Here is a 21,644-nt window from a genome sequence, read left to right as displayed (position 1 = left end):
TAAACAGTCTTCTTTATTTTCAAATGTATCAAGCTACGTTCTCTTGATTATATGAGCATCTTTCTGCTTGATTATATGAGCATGATACGTTATTAGTTGTTACAGTCCTAATTGTTTCCGAGTAGACACCCCAGCAAACAGACCGACGTGTTAATTACGTGAATTTTGGGTACATTCGTCACCAATATACGTAAATTCCTTTCGTGAATTTCACGTGAAAATTTGTTTGGAATGTCACATTGAAAATACGTCTTTAAATTACGTGAATAACTCTGTCTTCAATACACGTGTTGTTTACCTTAAATAGCAATAAAATGTTTCGGGAAATTCACGTTGCAAATACGTGTTGATTAACGTATCTTTTATAGAATTTATACATTAGTATTCACGTGAAAGATACGTCCTGGGTTCACGTAAATAATTCGACCTTAGTTAACTTATGAATCACCTAATTATTATCCTCATTTTGATATAAATAAAACAAGCATATAAAGTATTAACAATGTATTATTTATTTAGTAGAATTTAGAGACTTTAAAACAGTTGTCTTGTATAATTATTATACAAGATAATGAACCAAAAATGGTACCGACCTAAAAAGGCATTAAAAAAATTTGCCAACACAAAACACAACACAGGTCACTTTTTATTTCGAGGAGGACACTTTCTTTTTTTTTTTTCTAATTGCATCATCGGCACTTCAACCCTCGAGCAGTGAGGTAAACGTTAATACGAAAGATATTATTATAAATAAACCCGCCCAAACTAAAACGAGAAAAATAAAGCTCTTCTCTTCACGTTTCACTTTTTGTTGTGAGAAATGTGAGAAGCTGATATTATAGGTTATGATCATCGATTATAAAAATCGATTATTTTTAAATTACAGTTAAACTATTCTACTTACTTTAAATAAGTATTACGTATTTTTTTGTTTTTAAATTTCTTCTACTATTAACTAATAATTGGTCTTACTAAAAATTTATTTCAATACCAGAATAATATAAAAAAAAATAATCCTATCGAAACGTATCTATTATTCGATAAATCGATTAATTTAGTTTTCGAACCAACTATGTTAATCACGTACCGTGGTCACGTGATAGTATTTAAAGGAGGAGAAAGGCTTGGTAGTACGTCATCACCGCGCGCGATTTGAAAATTAGACTCAACATCATTTTAGCTCCTGTGATATTTTTAAAGGAAAAAATAGCAAAAATAGCTTCAAATCAAGGTTGGATTGAAATAGTTATGCTAAATGATTTTAAAAGCGAAATCATAAACTTTTGCCATAAATTTGCCGTAAATTTAACGTAATGATCACGTAATTGGGTCAAACATGTTTGCTGGGACCAAATAATTATCGACATAAAAATCACGAGCAAACTCATCAGTGTCATCTGGACCGAAATATTTTGTAACTGATTTATTTCTGACAAGTTCAGAAGTTCTTTAATACCCGCTTTACACCAACAATAAATTGATAAAGAACTTAACCAATTTATTCAAAGTCAAACTTGACGTGTACAAAACACAATGTTACATCCAAATTTGGCGTAAATAAAATGAAAATGAAGAAATTTGACAAAATAAAACACGTAAAATTTAATAAAAAATTTTGGCTTGGTAAAAGTATATTAGTTTAAAAAGCCCCTTATAGGGCTAGAAACATACAAACAAAACTAGCCCTATAGGATAGGGGCTTTTTATACTAAGATACCTTTTACCAAGCCAAAATTTTTTATTAAATTTTACTTGTAATTAATGGTATACAGCCAGCTACAGGAAATTCTTCCTTGTGAAAATAAAACATGTTCTGTAATAGAATATGTTCTATTTAGTCAATTTCCTTTTTTTCCTAAAACATGTTCTATAGTAGAACATGTTCTATTTAGTCAAAATCCTTCATTTTATTTTGATTCACGGTAAAATCACAGAACACTTCAGATGATCAGTGGGTACAATTGGACGTCAAATTGTGCTTTGTACCACAAACCATACATTTTGTACCCATCAAATTTGTCCTTGAAGAAGTTGGTCAATTTCTTCATCAATTTATTGTTGGTGTAAAGCGAGTTTTACTGCTGTATATTCCCCGGTGATCTGAAAACCATACTAGTAGTCCAGGGCGCATCTGTTTTGAGATGGACGTTGAGAGGTGACTCATATTTTTTTGCAGAAATTTCTTGGAATTAACTCCTATAATAATAATTGGGTTATCCTCCCACTCAAAAATGCCTGGAATATTGTCTAAATAATCAAAATATCAAAAAATGAAGTAAAAATTCGAATATTTTCTTCGTTTCTTGATTATAACTTTCAAAGTATTTACTTTCGAGAAAAGTAGTTGTACTCGTATAAAAGTTGTGTAATCAAATTTCCTACAATATAGGATTGGTTACAAATTTTAAAAATTGTCACCTTGTTGCACAATAGCAGTAATTGCGAAAAAACCATAAAAAACAAGTATTTTCATTTTACGTTTTTCAACCATTTATGCTACACTTAGGACCTTCATATTTTACCCAGAAAATCTATATAATATAGTAAAACAATACTGTAAATTTCATTAATATCGGTGCAAAAGATTTTGCAAAATAAATTTTGCAATCCAGCTTTCGCAAAAAATATCATTTTTTGAAAATGTTGCACGACTGAAAATAAAGCAGATAGCAAGTTGAAATTTTTTTTACGTATAGAAGAATACCGTACCTTTCATTTACAATTAAATCCATTAACTACCACGGCGTCGGACATTTTTTTAAATAAACATTAATTTTTGGTGCTACGCGCAGGACAGCGGTGTTCGATTCACACAAGTTGATTTCCACCAAAATTTCTTCCAAAATTTATCTAATATATTATTTTCTTACACTATATTTTGTTGTACTTTAATATTTTAATTCCACAAAAATCAAACTAATTTGATTTTTGTTTGTCTGTTTTTGAAATATTGTCTAAACAGTTGCATATGTTTAAAAATAATGAACTTTTATTCTCTAACTTAAAATATATGATCAAAGAAAATTTTTGCCAAAAAAGTGTTATTTCAAAGGACGCATGTGTTTTTATTTTGCAATAAATAAATTGATTTATTTATATCGAAACGTACTAAAAATTAAAATTTGGCAATCATTATCAAAGGTCATTGGAATGCCCAATCAGAGCAAACTATCCGCTGTCCTGCGCGTAGCACCAAAAAAATGTGTATTTAAAAAAAATCCTGTCGCCGTAGTGGTTAACCGATTTTAATTTTGCAAATTGCAAATGAAAGGTATGGTGTTCTTCTATATGTAAAAAATTAAACTTGCTGTCTGCTTTATATTCAGTCCTGCAAGATTTTGAAAAAATTATTTTTGTTGCGAAAGCTGGATTGCAAAATTTATTTTGCAAAATCTATTCAACCGATCTTAATAGAATTCGCAGTGTTGTTTTCCTATATCATAAAGTTTTTTCTGGTAAAATATGAAGGTCCTAAGTCTAGCATAAATGGTTGAAAATTGAAAAACGTAAAATGCGAATAGTTTTTTGTTATCGTTTTTTCGCAATTATTGCTATTTTGCAACAAAGGTGACAATTTTTAAAATTTTTAACGAATTCTATATTGTAGGAAATTTAATTTCGCAACTTTTATGTCAGTACAACTTCTCTCAGAAATGAACACTTTCAAAGTTTTAATCAAAAAACGAAGAAAAAAAATCGAATTTTTCCTTCATTTTTTGATATGTTGATTATTTAAACAATGTTCCGGACCTTTTTGAGTGGGAGGATAACTCAAATATTATTATATGAGTTATTTTCAAGCAATTTCTGCAAAAAAATATGAGTCACCTCTCAACGTCCAAATGTAATAATATTTTTACAGATGATGCTCCCTTGTCTATAGTGTGATCGTGCTGTTTCGCCAGTATGTTTTTGCCAACGTATACTTTTATACTCAATATTCATATATCTGATCCTTCTTTATTTTGAGACCCGTTTGTGATCCAGTTATAACCGTACAACCTAAAATAGATTGTGTGTTTTCTCTGCCTCAACCTTCTCGTGGGCATAACTTTAGGTCTGTTTCTGTGTACCCATATTGTCAAAAGTTATCATACATTCGTTATTGTCAATTTGATTGGATATAATCAAGTCATATTATTATGTACTTATTATTATGTTTGGATTTATTAATGCTATTACTTTTCAGGAAAAAATTTAAAAAATCAAAATAGAATAAATATTTACAAGGAAAAATTTCCTGTTGCTGGCTGTATACCATTAATTACAAGTAAATTTAATGAAAAATTTTTCTTGGTAAAAGGTATATTTATTTAAAATCCCTTAAACGGGCTGCAAATATCACAACAAAACGTTTTCGCTCTATAAAAAGAGCATGTATTTTTTCATCAGTGTTACAAGCCTAACATGCTGAGCCACCCAAAAATACAAAGGTAAAAACCTTTTAAAAGTTGACAAAATCTTTTACATGATTAAATAAATTGTGGAATTCAAAGGATGGATATAATCCCTATGGATCATACCCTAGTGCAACATATGACTCCCACGTGTGGGTTGCTAGGTAATAATTAGGTCATTACATTGAGACAGGTGAAAGGCAACTGGCAGAGGCAACTCGAAAAGCAACTATTTGTAGCCATTTTAAGGGTTTATAAATATACCTTTTAGCAAGAAAAAATGTTCATTAAATTTACTTATATTAAATAGAATAAATCTTTTTTTTTTACAAAATGCAACAAAAGTGAAATTATAAATAGAATTAAAGTTATAAGTTTTGAGTAAAGTGGATTATGTTCTTAATAACGAAAATAAGAAAACCTGGGTTAAAAATATCCATTTTATTTTCAATCTCTTTTATGTTAAATAGTGATATACGTAACACATGTAATATTTGGTAAAAGCTCCATTATTGTTAATAGAACTTTCAGTCTTCTGTTCCTAGATAGCACCAGTCTCTTCATGTTATATTTAACAAGCTAATCCCATGCCTGCTCACAGTTCAATTCTATTTCCTGGCCTAATATTTCTTGCATTTAATTTCTTTGTTAACTCTACACTGAAAAAAATATTGTACATAGTACCAATGAACACCAATCATTGACTTTTTTACATTAATTCAATGAAAATTTCGTTAATACTATAAACACGTAGACATTAAGTAATGACCATATTCATTATTACAATGTAATTCTATTCACTAAAAAATAATGAATAGAATCATCAATCCAATGAATCGTTTTATCTATCCAATGACTTTCTTCATAATACTAATAATTTGTTCATTGTATATATGAAACTATACATCAGGATTATGCGGTTAAATTAATGGATATAAAACGTTACACTAATGTACAGTGTTCTTTAAATTACGAACTCGTTTATTGAATCAATGTGTTCGTAACATTAAATCAATGTTGTCGACTTTGATGTAACGCAATCATTGTATTAATGTAATATACCTGAATCAATGATCAATAACATTGTAGCAATAATCTTGTACATAAACCGATACATAAAGTGTTTTTATTGGTGTAAAAAATCACGTGACAACAGTTGCAGCCTCCTAGCAGACAGTCACTGTGCAGACTCTGAGGAGCGGTGTTTGGCACTAGTGATTTGGTTGATTTTTCTAAGGTATGTATTTACATATATTTTTAACTATTTATAAATTATTTTATTGGATTTCTATAAAAAAAATTGTACCCCTATTTCCACTTTTGCAGATTGATATGGACTTTGGAGTGGCATTTGGAAATGGAAATGGACTTATTGATGGATGGGGCAGCAATTTCGAAAGAATTATCTCCTTTCTTCGGTGTGAAAGTCATATCAAGGATAAAACAAATAAATTTTTATTTGAAAAGATTACCCATGAAGACATTACTAGTTCTGTCGCCAGGGGGGGGTACAACGGCCTCTTTTATTCAGATGGACTTACCCAAGTTTTTTTCGTGTATTTTGACCCGTAGAATACGAATTTTTTGGGTAACAGTTGATCGGGATGTTGATAAGATTGTTATAGACAAAGAACTTGAGGAATTACATAACAGCGATTTCTCGCAAAACAAAACATCTTTTTGTATTTTTTGGGTCATTCTAAGCAAAAAATGTTCTGGTAAGTTTTTTCGTAGGATGCATAGTTTTCGAGATAAGCGCGGTTGAACTTCCAAAAAATCGAAAAATTGCAATTTTCGAACCAGAATAACTTTTGATTAAAAAATAAAATAGCAATTCTGCTTACCACATTTGAAAGTTTAAGTCAAATTATATCGGTTTGGTTTTGATTATTTGCATTGCTAAAAATTAATTTTTTTTATTCTTAAACAAAGCTATAAACAGTAATAAACACCTAGTGCGTGAGTGATGTTTTCAATGATTTCTTCTCATTTAAAATCGAACAAGTAGGTAGAGTAGGTACAAGTGCAAGCGAGGCAATATCTACGTAGGATGTAATAAAACGCATGTATTAGATACGGGAAACACTATGTTTTATAGCTTTGTTTAACAATAAAAAAATAATTTTTTAGCAATGCAAATAATCAAAACCGATATAATTTGACTTGAACTTGCAAATACGGCAAGCAGAATTGCTATTTTATTTTTAAATCAAAAGTTATTCGGGTTCAAAAATTGGAATTTTTCGATTTTTTGAAATTTTAACAGAGGTTATCTCGAAAACTATGCATCCTACAAAAAAACTTGTGGGAACATTTTTTGCTTAGAATGACCCAAAAAATACAAAAAACTGTTTTGTTTTGCGAGAAATCGCTGGTATGTAATTCCTCAAGTTCTTTGTTTATAACAATCTTATCGACATCCGGATCAACTGTTACCCAAAAAATTCGTGTTCTACGGGTCAAAATACATAAAAAACTTGGGTAAGTCCATCTGAATTAAGAAGGCCGTTGTACCCCCCCTGGCGACAGGACTATTACGGAATGTAAGTACCTATTTCATTATTCAATCCTGCATATCTAGTACTAATTAATTTTTGTTCTCTGTAATTTTTTTCAAAAGCTAATTCGACACATAGGTAAAAGAAAATAGGAACTCTTTGAAAATATTTCTAAATGGTATAATCTTATAAAAGATTAATAAATAAATCTTTAGATGATTAAACCGTAAATAATTGAAAAATATTCTTGCAGTCTGTAGTATCTATCAAAGTAAAAATAAACATCTCAACATCTAGCAATTTTTTTCAGGATAAATTAAAATATTTCTATAAAAAAAGTGATACCCAAAAATACAACTATGTTCACTGTTTAGATTTATTTTTTTATAATAATTTATAATAATTTATAATAATTTATAATAATATAAATTGTAGATGGCTAACATGCAGTTCTTCTTTGGGTTCTATATCGATATTTTGTACGAACTAATAAAATGGTTAAAAAAAGATCTTAATGGACAACCAAATATATAATAAAATATACCATCAGAGATTTCCAGTAATCATTCTTACATCGGGAGGAAGACCCAGCAAGAAGTCAAAGATCATATTATTATTAGATTTTTGAAATCAAAGAGTTGCCATTCAACCATTTGTTTTTTGTATGGGTGGTGTTAATTAATCCCAGAGAGATGTTGTATTTATGGAGGTGTTATTGTAGATGTATTTATTTTCACGATATCAGGTATACATTTTTTATATAATATAAATATCTATATATACCTATATTTTTATATATTTTAAAAGAAGAATCAATTTCTGTTATATTTAGTTATTCAGTTTTTTCCAAATTACATTATAAAAAGTTGTTTGTGTTAATTAAAAATATATGTTTTTTTAAACTTATAGATACTTAACATTAGTTTGAGATTCCGCAAAAAATCGTTGCTTCAATCTATATTTGTAATATTTATGTAGATATTAAGTAGTCATTTTGTTTACTTATTAACTATTTGTATGTTATATACAAATATACATGAAGATGACATTCACTGAACCAAAAAAGTACGTAAATATAATGAAAAAAACATTGATTCAAAAACGGGGAGCATTAATTTTCGTCCAAAGATCAGTATCGTTTGTCCAATGTAAGTAGATAAATTAACTAATGCTCAAAAACATTAACTTCTATGAATTAGTACGTTCATTCAATGTACTCTCTAGTTAACAATTAATGTACCGATACATTGATTCAATGTACCGATCCATTGATTCAATGTAGCGATACATTGATTCAATGTACCGATACATTGATTCTTAACTAGAAAGTACATTGAATGAAGGTACCAATTCATAGAAGTTAATGTTGTTGAGCATTAGTTAATGTATCTACTTACATTGGATCAATGATACTGATCTTTGGACAAAAATTAGTGCTCCCCGTTTTTGAATCAATGTTTTTTTCATTATATTTACGTACTTTTTTGGTTCAGTGTACCTACACAATATCGATGGGGTAAAAATCTGGACTCCAGGAAGGACACGGAAAAACATTAGTTTCTTCCAAAGATCCTCGAACAATTCTAGCACAAACGTCCGGGCCTTCAGCACTTATCCATCCCTATACGTTGACCGAGGATACTCAACTATTTCTTAAATGATAGGTTTACCAATAATCAAACCTAAGATATCTCAGCCTATAAACTCTTTTTCGACCATTGCTATATAATTGAAATATTTCTTCATCGGAAAATGCAACGTTATACCAAAAGTTGTCTTCACGGTTTATAAATTCATTACAAAATGCAACTCGTCTTCTATTGTGATTCTCCATCATAAAATTTTTCCTTACTACTCCACCTTTTATCAATTCACATCTATGTTAGATTTTCTATATGCACGTCTCACACCCATACATGGGCACCGGACTCATTACTGTTTTATATATTCGGATCTTTGTACTCGTTAATTGCTTTTTATTTTTTAATACGCGCGATATTTTTAAATGGACTGCGATTTCACAGTATTACAATGTAAATAGGAAGGTGTAAACTATTCAGTGACCGCAGCTGTATATCAGTGTAAACGATGGTAGTGTATTGCTGATGTTTTTGGTCGTCATTAGTTTATACCGTCATTGTAAGACCTTGTAACCATTTGATATCTGCTGCACATGATGTTAACTCGCAGTATGAGCAAGCCTAATATCTGCGTTATTAAAAATGTCTACGGAAATGCCAAATCGAAGTTATGGAGTGATCAGAGCTGACACATTAAAAAATGCTGAAACCCATTAAAAACTTGTGGGATATGTTCGATCAATAGATACATTCGCAGTCGTCCTGAGCTTACTTCGGCAGTGTCATATTAAAAATTTATATCTTCAAAAAAAATTTCCGCTAGTTTTGTAAAGCACTGTATTGTATCACATGTACAAGAGTTTCCATTAACTTTTCTCTTTACCAAAACGAAACAAAGCTGTTGGATTTTCAACTTTATTTTATAAAAATAAAAACTCTTAAAATAAATATGTCAGTAGATAATAATCCTCCTATTAACAAACTTTTTCCATGTCTAACCATAGGCCACCCTCAGGCGTAGGTATGAATGCAGGCGTTAATTTGAGTGGCATTTGCATTTTCTTGCTTATACTTAGCCTATAGTTCCTTAAAACTGTCATGATACCTACTTTTACTTGAATGATGCCAAACCTCATACCTAAAAAATAATCATAAATTTAATGCCTAATAGGTTAAATATTATTATCAGATAAATATCAGATATCAAATAAAAGTACTCAGAAGTAGCCGAAACTGGCTCAAAGAGTCGAAAATGACTTGGCTACTATATTTTAGGATTGCAGAGACATAATTTCCTAGATTATAATATATTAGGTCTGGATCCCGCGTATGAAAAAAAAGTTGATTAATAGCAAGCTGAAAATTTGTTAATAGCTTAAGGGTGTCTAGTCGGATAAACTTTGATATATGGGAACACTGGAACAGGGGCAGTTTTAATTGTGGAACAGGTTAAAAATTTGGAACGGTCACACCACGAAAACGGCACATTTATTTTGTCCGACAGAACAGACTTAAACTCTCCGAACAGAGATTAAACTCTCATGCAAAAATCAGACTGCTATTTATCACCTGTCATAATTCCTGTCATTTGACATATTCTACATGTTCCACTCATTAAAACGCCCATTTGGTGATAAATAGCAGTCTAATTTTTGCATGAGAGTTTAATCTCTGTTCGAAGAGTTTAAGTCTGTTCTGTCGGACAAAATACATGTGCCGTTTTCGTGGTCTGACCGTTCCAAATTTTTAACCTGTTCCACAATTAAAACTTCCCCTGTTCCAGTGTTCCCATATATCAAAGTTTGTCCGACTAGACACCCTTAAGCTATTAACAAATTTTCAGCTTGCTATTAATCAACTTTTTTTCATACGCGGGATCCAGACCTATATACTTATATCCCTGAATATCAAAAAAACTTAAAGTGCTCGTCTATAAAAGACTAATAAGACCAATGCCACCTTATAGAGCAAAAACGTGGTTACTTATACAAAATGGCGAAGAAAATAAAGAAAAATAGCAAGTTTTTAGACCAGGTGTTACAGCTTTAAGTTGTATAGAAATTTTGAGAAATCTTCTTCTTCTTTGGGAGCTGTCTTCTTAGCGAAGGTTTGCAATGACTTCTGCAAAGTCCTCTCTATTTTGGACTTTTCTTATTAGACTTTGAAAGTCTAACCCTGTCCATTTTTGATGTTGCGCAGCCAGGTCATTTGTCGTCTACCAGGGCCGCGTCTTCAGTTTATTTTCCCTTCTATAATAAGTTGAAGGAAGTTATACCTGTCGTGTCTAAATATGTGTCCAAGATGAGATGTTTTACGTTTCTTGGCAATTTCTGTGAGTTCACGTTCTCTATTCATACGCCTTAAAACTTCTTCAGTTCTAACCCGGTCGGTCTATGTAATTTTCAGTATTCGACGAAATACCCACATCTCAAAGCTCTGTAAACGTCGTAATGAGCTGACTGTTAACGTCCAAGCTTCTACGCCGTATAATAGTACACTATATACATAACACTTTATCATGCGGTATCGTAGGGACAGATCAAGATTGCGGGTAATGAGTACATCAGAGATGAATAGAGAACATCTTTAAGAAGGTGTTTTTTGCCTGTTCTATTCTACATTATTTAATCTCTTGTTCTTGGTCTAAGGTTTCATGTATCCAACATCCTAGGTACTTAAACTTTTTCACTTGTTCAACGAGATTGTTTTTGACTAGGATGTTTATAACTAATGTGTGCTTTTTTGAAATTACCATTGTTTTAGTTTTTTTTTTACATTCACCTTAAGGCCATATAGTTCTCCTTCTCGCACTACATGCGCTAATAGAATTTGTAGTTCTTCTTCACTGCCAGCAATCAGTACTGTAACATCGGCATACCTGATGTTGTTCACGATTTTTCCATTGACTTTTATTCCTTCTTGTGCTTCATCTAGAACTCGTGCAAAAATTTCCTCTGAGTACAAGTTGAATAATAATGGTGATAATATACAGCCTTGTCTAACTCCTCTTTGGATACTTATGGTTTTAGTATCACCAATTTCGGTTCTAACAGAGGCGTTTTGATTTAAGTAGAGTTCACGTATTGTATTAATGTAGTTTGGATCCAGGTTCTTTTTTGCTAGCATCCTATTAGCTGATCATGTTTGACTTTGTCAAAAGCCTTTTCATAGTCTATAAAGCACAAGTAGACATCTTTTTGTTGATCCCGACACTTGTTCATGAGAACAATGAAACTGAACAAAGGTTCTCGAGTGCCCATATCGTTTCGAAAGCCAAATTGTTCCGGACCCATATCTTCTTCGCATTTTTTGTAAATTCTGTTATGGATAATTTTTAGAAATAGTTTCAAAATATGGGGCAAGAGACTTATTAATCGAAATTCGTTACATTTTTTGAGTAGTTTGATTTAGGTATAGGCACAAACGTAGACGTTAACCAATCTTGTGGAATTGTACCAGTCTTGTATATACTGTTGAAGAGTCTTGACAATAGTTCTAAATTGTCTTCTTCCAAAAGTTGTATACAATACAATATCTGGGACACGTAATGAGGGGACCGCGATATGAAATGCTAAGACTGATAATACAGGAAAAGATAAGAGGCGGAAGGAGTATAGGAAGAAGGAGAGTGTCATGGTTAAAGAATTTAAGGGACTGGTTTAGATGCAGTTCTATAGAACTCTTTAGAACAGCGGTGGATAGAGTAAAGATAGTGATGATGATATCCAACCTTCGATTAGGAGACGGCACTTGAAGAAGAAGGAGACAAGTTGTATCATTTCACTATGAACGTAGTCAGGTCCAGAAGCTTTTTCGGATTTCATATTTTTTAAGGCGTATTTTATTTCAGATGTTAAGATGGGCAAGTCGTTAATTTCGATGTTTGTTTGTCTTGAGAAATCTGACGTTCTAAAATCATTAAGGTCCCACACCTTAGATGGATAGGACATGTAATCAGGCGAGAGGAAGATGCAACAGAAAACTTTTGACCGAAGAGGGTCAATCGGACAACGAACCAGAGAAAGACCAAGACTTCAGTATCGTGACAACTTAGAGTCTTAGAGGATGATTTAAAACTTATTGAAGTTAGAGCATGCAGAAGAGTTACCAGAGACAGGGGCAAATGGAGGATTATTCTGATAATGATGAAAGGCGTACTTTTATATAATTAACTATCTTGAGAAGGGTAAAACTATCAATAGCCAGTATTATTTTGCATTATTGGACACATTAAAGCTGAAACTCAGTGAATAATGGCCCCATATGCAGAAAAAAATATTGTTGTTTCTCCAAGACGATGCAGCGATTCACAAGAGCGTTATAACAATGGGAAAAATTCATAAGTTGGACTTCGAATTGCTTTCTCATCCAGCTTATTCTCCTGACTTGGTCCGCTTTGATTATTATATGTTACCAAATCTAAACAGATGGCTCGTAAATAAAATATTCAGCTCGATCGAAAAGATAATTTACAAAACAAACGCCTACTTTGCAGAGCGTCGGGAATCGTACTATGCGAACGGTATAAAGAAGTTGGAAAATTGACGAAGTCATTATATTGAGCTAAAAGGAAACTATATCGAATAAAATAAAAGAATTTTCTGGAATGAAAAATATGTTTTTCATTTCAGAGGAAATTACATCATACCATCCAGTACCACCTATACTAGGAAAATATTACAATGTATGATTGATACAAAGGAGTACCTAAACAGCCATGAACAAGTAATTGTTACATGTCTAACTTTAAGGGGAAAGACGCAAAATGTCGCCTGTCAAAATTTTCAATGTGTTTTAAATGTATTTATTTTTTCGAATCCTGAGAAAACTGTTTATATTTTTTAAAAATTTAAATGCAGAATGAAAGATTACATTATTACTGAGGGCCGAAAGTCCATGAAAATTTCTATATTGTTCATTTTAAGTTACAGCGGTGAAAATAAAAGAGAAGATTTAATGTGATTTTTAATTACAAATATTTCATTCAAAAGAAACTTTTTATTTATTTCAAGGGACTTTCGGCCCTCGGTAATAACGTAACCTTTCATTCTGCGTTAAAATGTTTCAAAAATACTTATTAAATTTCTCAGGATTCGAAAAAAATGAATACATTTAAAACACATTGAAAATTTTGACAGGCGACATTTTGCGTCTTTCCCCTTAAGGAAGAATCAAAATAACTGGAATAGATCGAAAGAACAGCAAAAACTAAACATATAAGATAGTACAGCAAAAAAAATAAGGAGGGAGTGCAAAATATGAGATATAAATGGGTAACGTTCAAATAACAAAGATTTACATAAATTTTCAATCCAATTAATTACTAATATTAACCTACCTAAACATAACCTAGGGCCTTCTCCAAAAGGAACATATGTGTATGGAATAATGTTCTTTCTGTTCTCTTCTGAAAATCGTTCTGGATCGAATACATCTGGATTATCATAATATTCTTCATCATAGTGAATACCTATGGTAGGTATGACGACTCTTGTGCCTTTTTCAACTACTATGTTTGTCTCAGGTATCTGGTAATCTTGAGAACATTCTCTGGTGAGAAAAGGAATTGGTGGATATTTCCTTAATGTTTCTGAAAAGATCAAGAAAATGTTTAATGTTAATTAAGTATATCTTTCGAAATTTAAGATCGAAAAAATACAAGATATTGAGTTTACCATATTTCTAATGAAACGAATTTTCTGATAAGTCAAGTAATTAAAATATTGCACATGCAAATTTTTCGTCTATTTATACTTCTGCTTTAAGGCTCATTGACCTTGTAAGAATTAAGAATGTACAGTTTGTTTGAAGTTGTTAACATAGGTATTTCGAAAAAGTATAAATAATATTAAGAGGAAACAGTAGCGATCAACAGGTAGCGAAAACGCGTTCCAAGATTGCGGCTTTAATTTTTAATATTTTTTCGAGATATTTGGTACACGTATTAGTAATATAATAAAGAATGGTGGTACAGAGCCCAATTTGAAAAATATAATAATATGTAGAAATTACTCTGTAATTAAATGCAATATTAAAAAAACGAGCCTGTACCGCCATTAAGAAGAACAAAAAACTACACTTTCTTCAAATAAACTTTTTTATCCGATGCCTAGATCCTAAAATTTTTTATTTCATTAGTAGTTCCAAAATGACACAAAATCTAGGCATCGGATAAAAAGGTTTATTTGAAGAAAGTGTATTTTTTTGTTCTTCTTAATGGCGGTACAGGCTCGTTATATAATATTGTATTTAATTACAGAGTAATTTCCACATATTAATATACTTTTCAAGTTGGGCTCTGTACCGCCATTCTTTATTATATTACGAATACATGTGGCAAATATCTTGAAAAAATATTCAAAATTATAGCCGCAATCTTGGAACGCGTTTTTTCTACCTGTTGATCGCTACTGTTTCCTCTTAAATAAAATATTTGTATATAGTTCCGTCATTTATTATATCTTTTAGAGTTTATATCGTAACCTCTCTACACCCTACAATATATGTATACAGTGTGTTCCAACGAAAATTTGACCCCCGCCCCCAGAAACCCAGAAACCAAGAGTTTCTCCACAATTTAAAAAGAACACGTCAATTTGTATTAAAAGGGGGACGACAGTTCATTTTCATGCAAAATCCATTCCCTCAAATGTAACCCCCTACTGCCCCGCATCAACCCTTAGTTTTTTTTTAAATCACAAGTGTAGTCGAGTGGTACATCATTTGAAAGGTAATTTTTTTCTCTACACGGCCCTCTATTTTTTTAATTTGCTGAATAACTTTGTAGATAATTTTGGATTTAACTAATTTAAAATAAACTTGTTAAGTACAAAATTATCTTCAAACTTTTTACGTAAATTAAAATAAAATAGTGTGTCGTATAGAGAAAAAAATTACTTTTCAAATGATGTGCCACTCGACCACACTTGCTATTTAAAAAAAACTGGGGGTTGATTCGGGGAAGTAGGGGTTATATTCGAGGGCATGAATTTTGCATGAAAATTCGTCCCCCTCCCCAATAAAAATTGACGTGATTTCTTAAATTTTGAAGAAGCTCTTTGTATCTAAGACTCTGGGGGGTAAAATTTTTGTTGGAACAGACCTTCTTCTTCATGTGCCGTGCTCGATTATCGAACATTGGCTATCAAATTGGCTATAGTAATTTTGTTAACGGCAGCTCGGAAAAGGGATGCAGAGGATCTGTTATACCATTCTCTCAGGTTTTTAAGCCATGACGTTCTTCTTCGACCTGGCCCTCTTCTTCCGTCTACCTTGCCTTGTATTATTAAATGGAGTATATTATATCTCTCTGGGTGTCGCATAACATGGCCAAAATATTCAAGTTTTCGATTTTTAACTGTTCTGACGACTTCTGTGACTTTTCCCATCCGGTGCAAAACAACTTCGTTACGAACTCTATCCACCCAACTTATTCGTAGGATTCTTCGGTATACCCAAATTTCAAAGGCTTCCAATTTCTTGAGAAGAGTATCTGTTAAAGTCCAACCTTCGACACCGTACAAAAGAGTAGAGAACACATAACATCTCACTAATCTAATTTTAAGATTCAAAGTAATGTTGTTTCCACATAAAAGTTTCTTTATCTTAAAGAATGCAGCTCTGGCCTTCTCTATACGTATTCTAATTTCTTTGCTCATGTCCCAGTTCTCATTTAGATTACAACCAAGGTAGGTGATACTGTTAGTTCTTTCTAATTGTTCACCATAAGCTGTTACTACTTCCGGTTGTATTGGCGTCTTACTGACAACCATCACCTTGGTCTTTGCGGTGTTTAGCTTGAGTCCATATTCATCACACGTTGTGGTAATCCTATTAATCAGATGTTGAAGTTCTTCATAATTGCTCGCAATTAACACCGTGTCATCCGCATATCTCAAATTATTAATATTGACGCCATTCATTTTGATACCACATTGAGCATTATCCACTGCTTTATTGAAAACAAACTCAGAATATATGTTAAATATTAGTGGGGACAAAATGCAGCCCTGCCTTACTCCTCTTCGTATTTGAAGTTCTTCAGACGTGTCCCAGCCAATCCTGATGTTTGCACGTTGATGCCAGTAAAGATTTTTGATAATGCGTAGGTCTTTATCATCAATACCCACTTTCTGAAGAATAGCAATCATTTCCGTATGTTTTACCCGATCAAAGGCCTTCTCAAAGTCAATGAAACACATATAAACCGGATGTCCGACATCTCTGCATCTCTGTACCATAACCTGAATACTAAACAGTGCTTCTCTGGTCCCAAGGTTATTGCGGAATCCAAACTGTGTATCACCAAGCTGTTCTTCTATTTTTTGGTACATCCTAGAGTGCAAAATTCGTAAAAATATCTTTAAAACATGACTCATCAAGCTAATGGTTCGGTAGTCACTACATCTTTTCGCGTTTGCTTTTTTAGGTATCGTCACAAAAGTCGACAGCAGCCAATCCGTTGGTATATAGCCAGTTTGATAAACTTTATTAAAAAGATGAAGGAGAGATCTTTTACCTGAATTTTCGAAGAGCTTTATTATTTCATTCGGTATTTCGTCTGGTCCCGTCGCTTTTCTGGTCTTTGCTAATCTTATTGCTTGTTCAATTTCGTCCATAGTTATGTCAGGTCCTGTAACTACTTCGTTAATTTCAAGCTCGGGCCTTTCATCATTAAACAGTTCCTCAATGTATTCTTTCCATCTGTCTATTTTATCCAAATCAGTGATAATCAGTTTTCCGTCTCTATCAACGATGTTATTTGCATGTTTTTTGTTCTGACCGGTGAGTTCTTTTATTTTTTTATACATATTAAATGAATCATGTTTTCTCTGCAACTCTTCAATTTCTAAACATTTTTTTTCAAAGTATGTTTCTTTTGCCGCTCGTATTTTAGTCCTTATCTCTTTATTAATGCGTTTATACATTTCGATGTTTTGATTCTTAAATTTGCGTCTTTTTTCCATCAAATTCAAAATCTCATCGTTCATCCACTGTTGCTTCTTTTGATTTTTCTCTTTGAAGTTTGGAGTTGAGTTGCTTATAATCGTTTTGATTTGGTTCCAATGATCCTCGATGGATTCTTGTTGTTCGCTATTCTCAAAATTGCTCTCTAAATTGTTTGAAATCCCCTGACTGTTGTTTCTAATAAAATCGGTATCCAGTTTGTTAGAGGATCGTGGTTGTTTTATCCGTTTAAGTTTTAATTTTATTTCGGCTAACAATAGATTGTGATCAGATGGCACATCGGCGCCAGGATAGGTTTTTACAGACTTTACTGCATTTCTGTAACGCTCACTGATGGTTATGTAGTCAATTTGGTTTCTTACGATATTATTGGGGGTATCTGCTGGAGATTTCCACGTATATAATCTCCTTTTAGGTAATTTGAAAAAGGTATTCATTATACATAGATTATGTTCTTTGCAAAAATCTGCGAAATAGTCTCCCCTTTCATTTCTATCGCCCAGCCCATAACAGCCAATAATATTACTTTGTCTGCCTTTTCCTATCTTAGCATTAAGGTCACCCATCAGAATGGTGAGATCTCTAGTCTTGAGTTGGTCGGTAACAGTTTTTACATCGGCGTAGAACTTGTCAAGTTCTTCCAGTTCACTTTCCGCTGTCGGTGCATACACTTGTATTAAATTTATGTTTCTGGGTTTCGCGTTCAACTGAATCATTATGACTCGTTCAGATACCTGGCATACCGCTCTAACACATCTGCTAACCTCGTTTGAGACTATGAATCCTACACCATGACGATGGTAATTACTCTCTTCTCCTGCATAATACACTTCATGATCATCCACATGGCATTGGCCAGATCCGGGCCATCGCATTTCACTGATACCCAGAATTGATATTTGCAGCCTTTTCATCTCATTTATGGCATTGTGTGTTTTTCCTGGTTCATATAAACTCCGCACATTCCATGTGCCTATTCTACAACTTCTCTGTATATCAAATTTGGCCAAGCGGGAGATTCTTCGCACCCCTGCCCCATTTAAGAAGCGCCCGTACTCGGGGCCATCGTTTATTTCCTCAGCCATATTGATTAACCTGGGAAAAATAGTGTAGTAGTCATTCCCTTGGCTTTCTACACCGCTGTGTACACGCTGTTTAAGTGGTTGCCACCGCACCGAGTACTATTCTGTATTGACCGTTCTGGCCTAAATGACTTCCGCTCAATACAGATACTGAAAAACCAGCTGCCGATTTCCAGGTTCGATTTTATACAAGCCCTAAAACCAGGGCCACCTCCGTCCTCCAGACCGTTGTGAAGACCTTCTTCTCCGCCCTGGATGCCGTTGTGGGCTTCATCCGTGACCCTGGACAGGGGACCCTTAGCAGGTACTAGTTTCCCGGGTCAGGAAACACCTGGAATCTGCAGAAGGCAGGGATTGATTCAATTTCCCTGATACGACTATCCAAAAGGAGTTCCTACCTGCTACCGTAACAGACCTACAGAGGACATTCCACTAAACATTGGAGAACAACGAATCAACCACTACATCTTTCTGATAGATGTTTACAGAAGATGGCGGTGTGGGTGATCTTCATCACCCACACCAATGCATCAACTGTCTGAAAATCAATTTATTGCATCAAATTCCACGGTACTATTGTATGCTTTACGCACATATCCATTTTGGATAACTTAACTCATTACGCAGATGTTTTAGAACTAAGTCCTTGATTGAGGGTTTAAATCTAGATGTGGAATCATCATTAAATCTTCGATTGTCCACTGCTGGACATAGATCTCCCTCATAAGTTTCTGTCTTGTGCCTCTTGCATCCAATTCCTATGGCAAAGTTTTAGATCGTGAGTCCAACGTGTTGATGGACGACCTCTGTTTCGATAAGTAACAGGTCTTCGTCTAGATTCCAGTTATATTATTCTCGCATAGCACGCTCCAGTGAAACGCCCATCATAGTACGCTTCATTGCCCTTTTTTAAGCCACACGGATCGTTTGCACTCTCCATGTCATGGTCAACGTTTCCGCTCCGTAAGTCAACACTGGCAAAACACATTGATTAAAGATTTTTCTTTTAATACATACTGTTATGTAGGATGATTTGAAAATGTGGTTCAACTTGCTGAAGGCTGCCCAAGTCAGTCATACGATGGATAAGTTCAACGGATTGGTTATCTTTTCCTATGCGAATCTCGTGACCTAGGTATTTATATGCCATTATTTGGTATGGCTCTTGTTCCTACGCATATTCATAATTATCTTCACTGACTACAAGATTTATCATCATCTGGGTTTTAGATATATTTATTTTGAATCCCTTTCTAGCAAGGACAAGTAGAGGTGATTTAAAAGTTCTTTGGCCCCAGCTATCCTATCAGTTATTAGTACAATATCATCTGCAAATCTCAGAGGGTTAAGCTTTTTTCCGTTTATGTTAATGCCCTTGTGACCAATTTTGCCCTTTTACATATCTGGACTTTGGAGGTAAACTACACTACTATATTATTTCGAGCAACTGTGTTTAGCCTGTGTTTGCAACAAAGTTTAGAGCACTTAGGATGTTAATAAAAATCTGATATATCCCATAATTGGTTGAAAGACAATATAACCATATTTTAGTGATAATATATAACCAATTTGTATAATCCAACTAATAAAATAAGTGGATTAAAGGAACTTGTTCAAAACAACACCATGTCGACATAGTGTAGTTTACCTCAGAGGTCCAGATATATATTCCAAAATCTTATTGAATTGAGGCAAACATTTTGGGAGAAAAAACAGGCGTTCTTGCCATCTACTTTATAATATGCCACCACCTTTAAAAAAACTTGTGTCTGAAGGATAGAAATATTTTTAAGAAAAGCAATACATTATGCTATTTATAGGCGAACGGTTTATCCCTAAAAAGACGAATAGAAAGGGAATATACTGACTAATTTTTCTTACATATTTTGTGCTGCACCAAAGCTTTTTTATTCGATTCTAGATATTTTTGTGTCTATATATTATTATAAAAACTACTCTATGAATTGTAATTCTACAAAAAGCTTTAAAATCTTTAAATCTATAAGTAAGAATATTTTGGTAAGGGTAAGTGTTTCACCTTGCTATAAATATACAATCATACTTTTAAATTTAAACAGAGTGGTAGACTGCTCGAAAGACATTCGAAATATTTGGATCCATATTTTCAACGACATTGTCAAACGACATTTATCCTTGTCAAAATATTCTTACTTATACTTAGAGGTTTAACGGTTATAAAACTTTCTATATAATTATAAATCATTTAGTAGTTTTTTAGAAACAAACCCGAAAAATCAATAATTAAGGCATTTTTTAAAAAAAATATTATATTTTCCATGAGATACGTCAAAGATATCGATTTCAAAGCGATTCGGTAAAATTGTTTTTCTACGGCCGTTCTAAAAGAGCCACTTTAACGCACGCATTTCGTTTCCGAAAGTTGCAATTTCCCGCACAGCGTGCGTGAAAGTAAATTTTCCCGCACGGCGTGCGGGAAAGTAAAATACCTTGTAATATGGCATTTTAATACATTATAATACATGCGATAAACTAATATTTAGATAATATTCACTAATTTATTTCAAATTCATCTTATTGTGTTCATGTTTTAATGAAATTAGCGCGAAAATTCAATGAAATAAAATTATTTTGACATAATATTTAAAAGTCAGATCAGTAGAAAATTACAATGGTTTTGAATTGTCGTCATGGAAACCAATATCGTCGTCGTTGATTGAAAGTTTGGTTTTGACAAACTTGCCAAAGAATTAATTTGTTTATTTTCACTTCTAAATAAAAATTGATATAACTCTATTTTTTGTGGCTTTTTTCCAAACGTATGGCCCTAGAAAAAATATTGTTCCTAACTCATCCATTGTTCCAAGTGTCTTCCCGCACTCGTCTGCTTGCCCGAACTCCGCTATCGCGTCGTTCGGGTCAACGGCAGTCTCGTGCGTGAAAGTATCACTTTCCGCACTAGTTAGGAAAATAACTATTTCCACCTACCTCTACCGAAAGTAAACTTTTCCGGACCTGATTGTAGGGAGCAAAGTTGTACTTTTCCTCCCTAGGGAGGAAAATATTTTTCCACCCTAGGGAGGAAAAGTAAAAGTGACGTCATGGTATTTCATTCATGAAATATAACTTATTGACGCCCTA

General features: G+C 33.0%; 1 protein-coding gene across 1 annotated transcript in view; it reads right to left on the bottom strand.

Moving 5' to 3' along the window:
• Positions 1–9,376: 9,376 nt before the first annotated feature.
• Positions 9,377–21,644, bottom strand: part of LOC114324959 (cytochrome P450 6a8-like) — a 56,600-nt gene continuing 44,332 nt past the window's right edge. The window contains exons 7-8 of the mRNA XM_028272886.2: positions 13,814–14,065; positions 9,377–9,613 (exon numbers count right to left, since the gene is read on the bottom strand). Of these exons, the coding sequence (XP_028128687.2) occupies positions 9,450–9,613; positions 13,814–14,065 (416 nt within the window). The 3' untranslated portion in view covers positions 9,377–9,449. The remainder of the gene's footprint in view (positions 9,614–13,813; positions 14,066–21,644) is intronic.

This window comes from Diabrotica virgifera, chromosome 1, assembly GCF_917563875.1.
Source record: "Diabrotica virgifera virgifera chromosome 1, PGI_DIABVI_V3a".
Classification (NCBI taxonomy): Eukaryota; Metazoa; Arthropoda; class Insecta; order Coleoptera; family Chrysomelidae; genus Diabrotica; species Diabrotica virgifera.
This window is presented reverse-complemented; position numbering and strand designations above follow the sequence as displayed.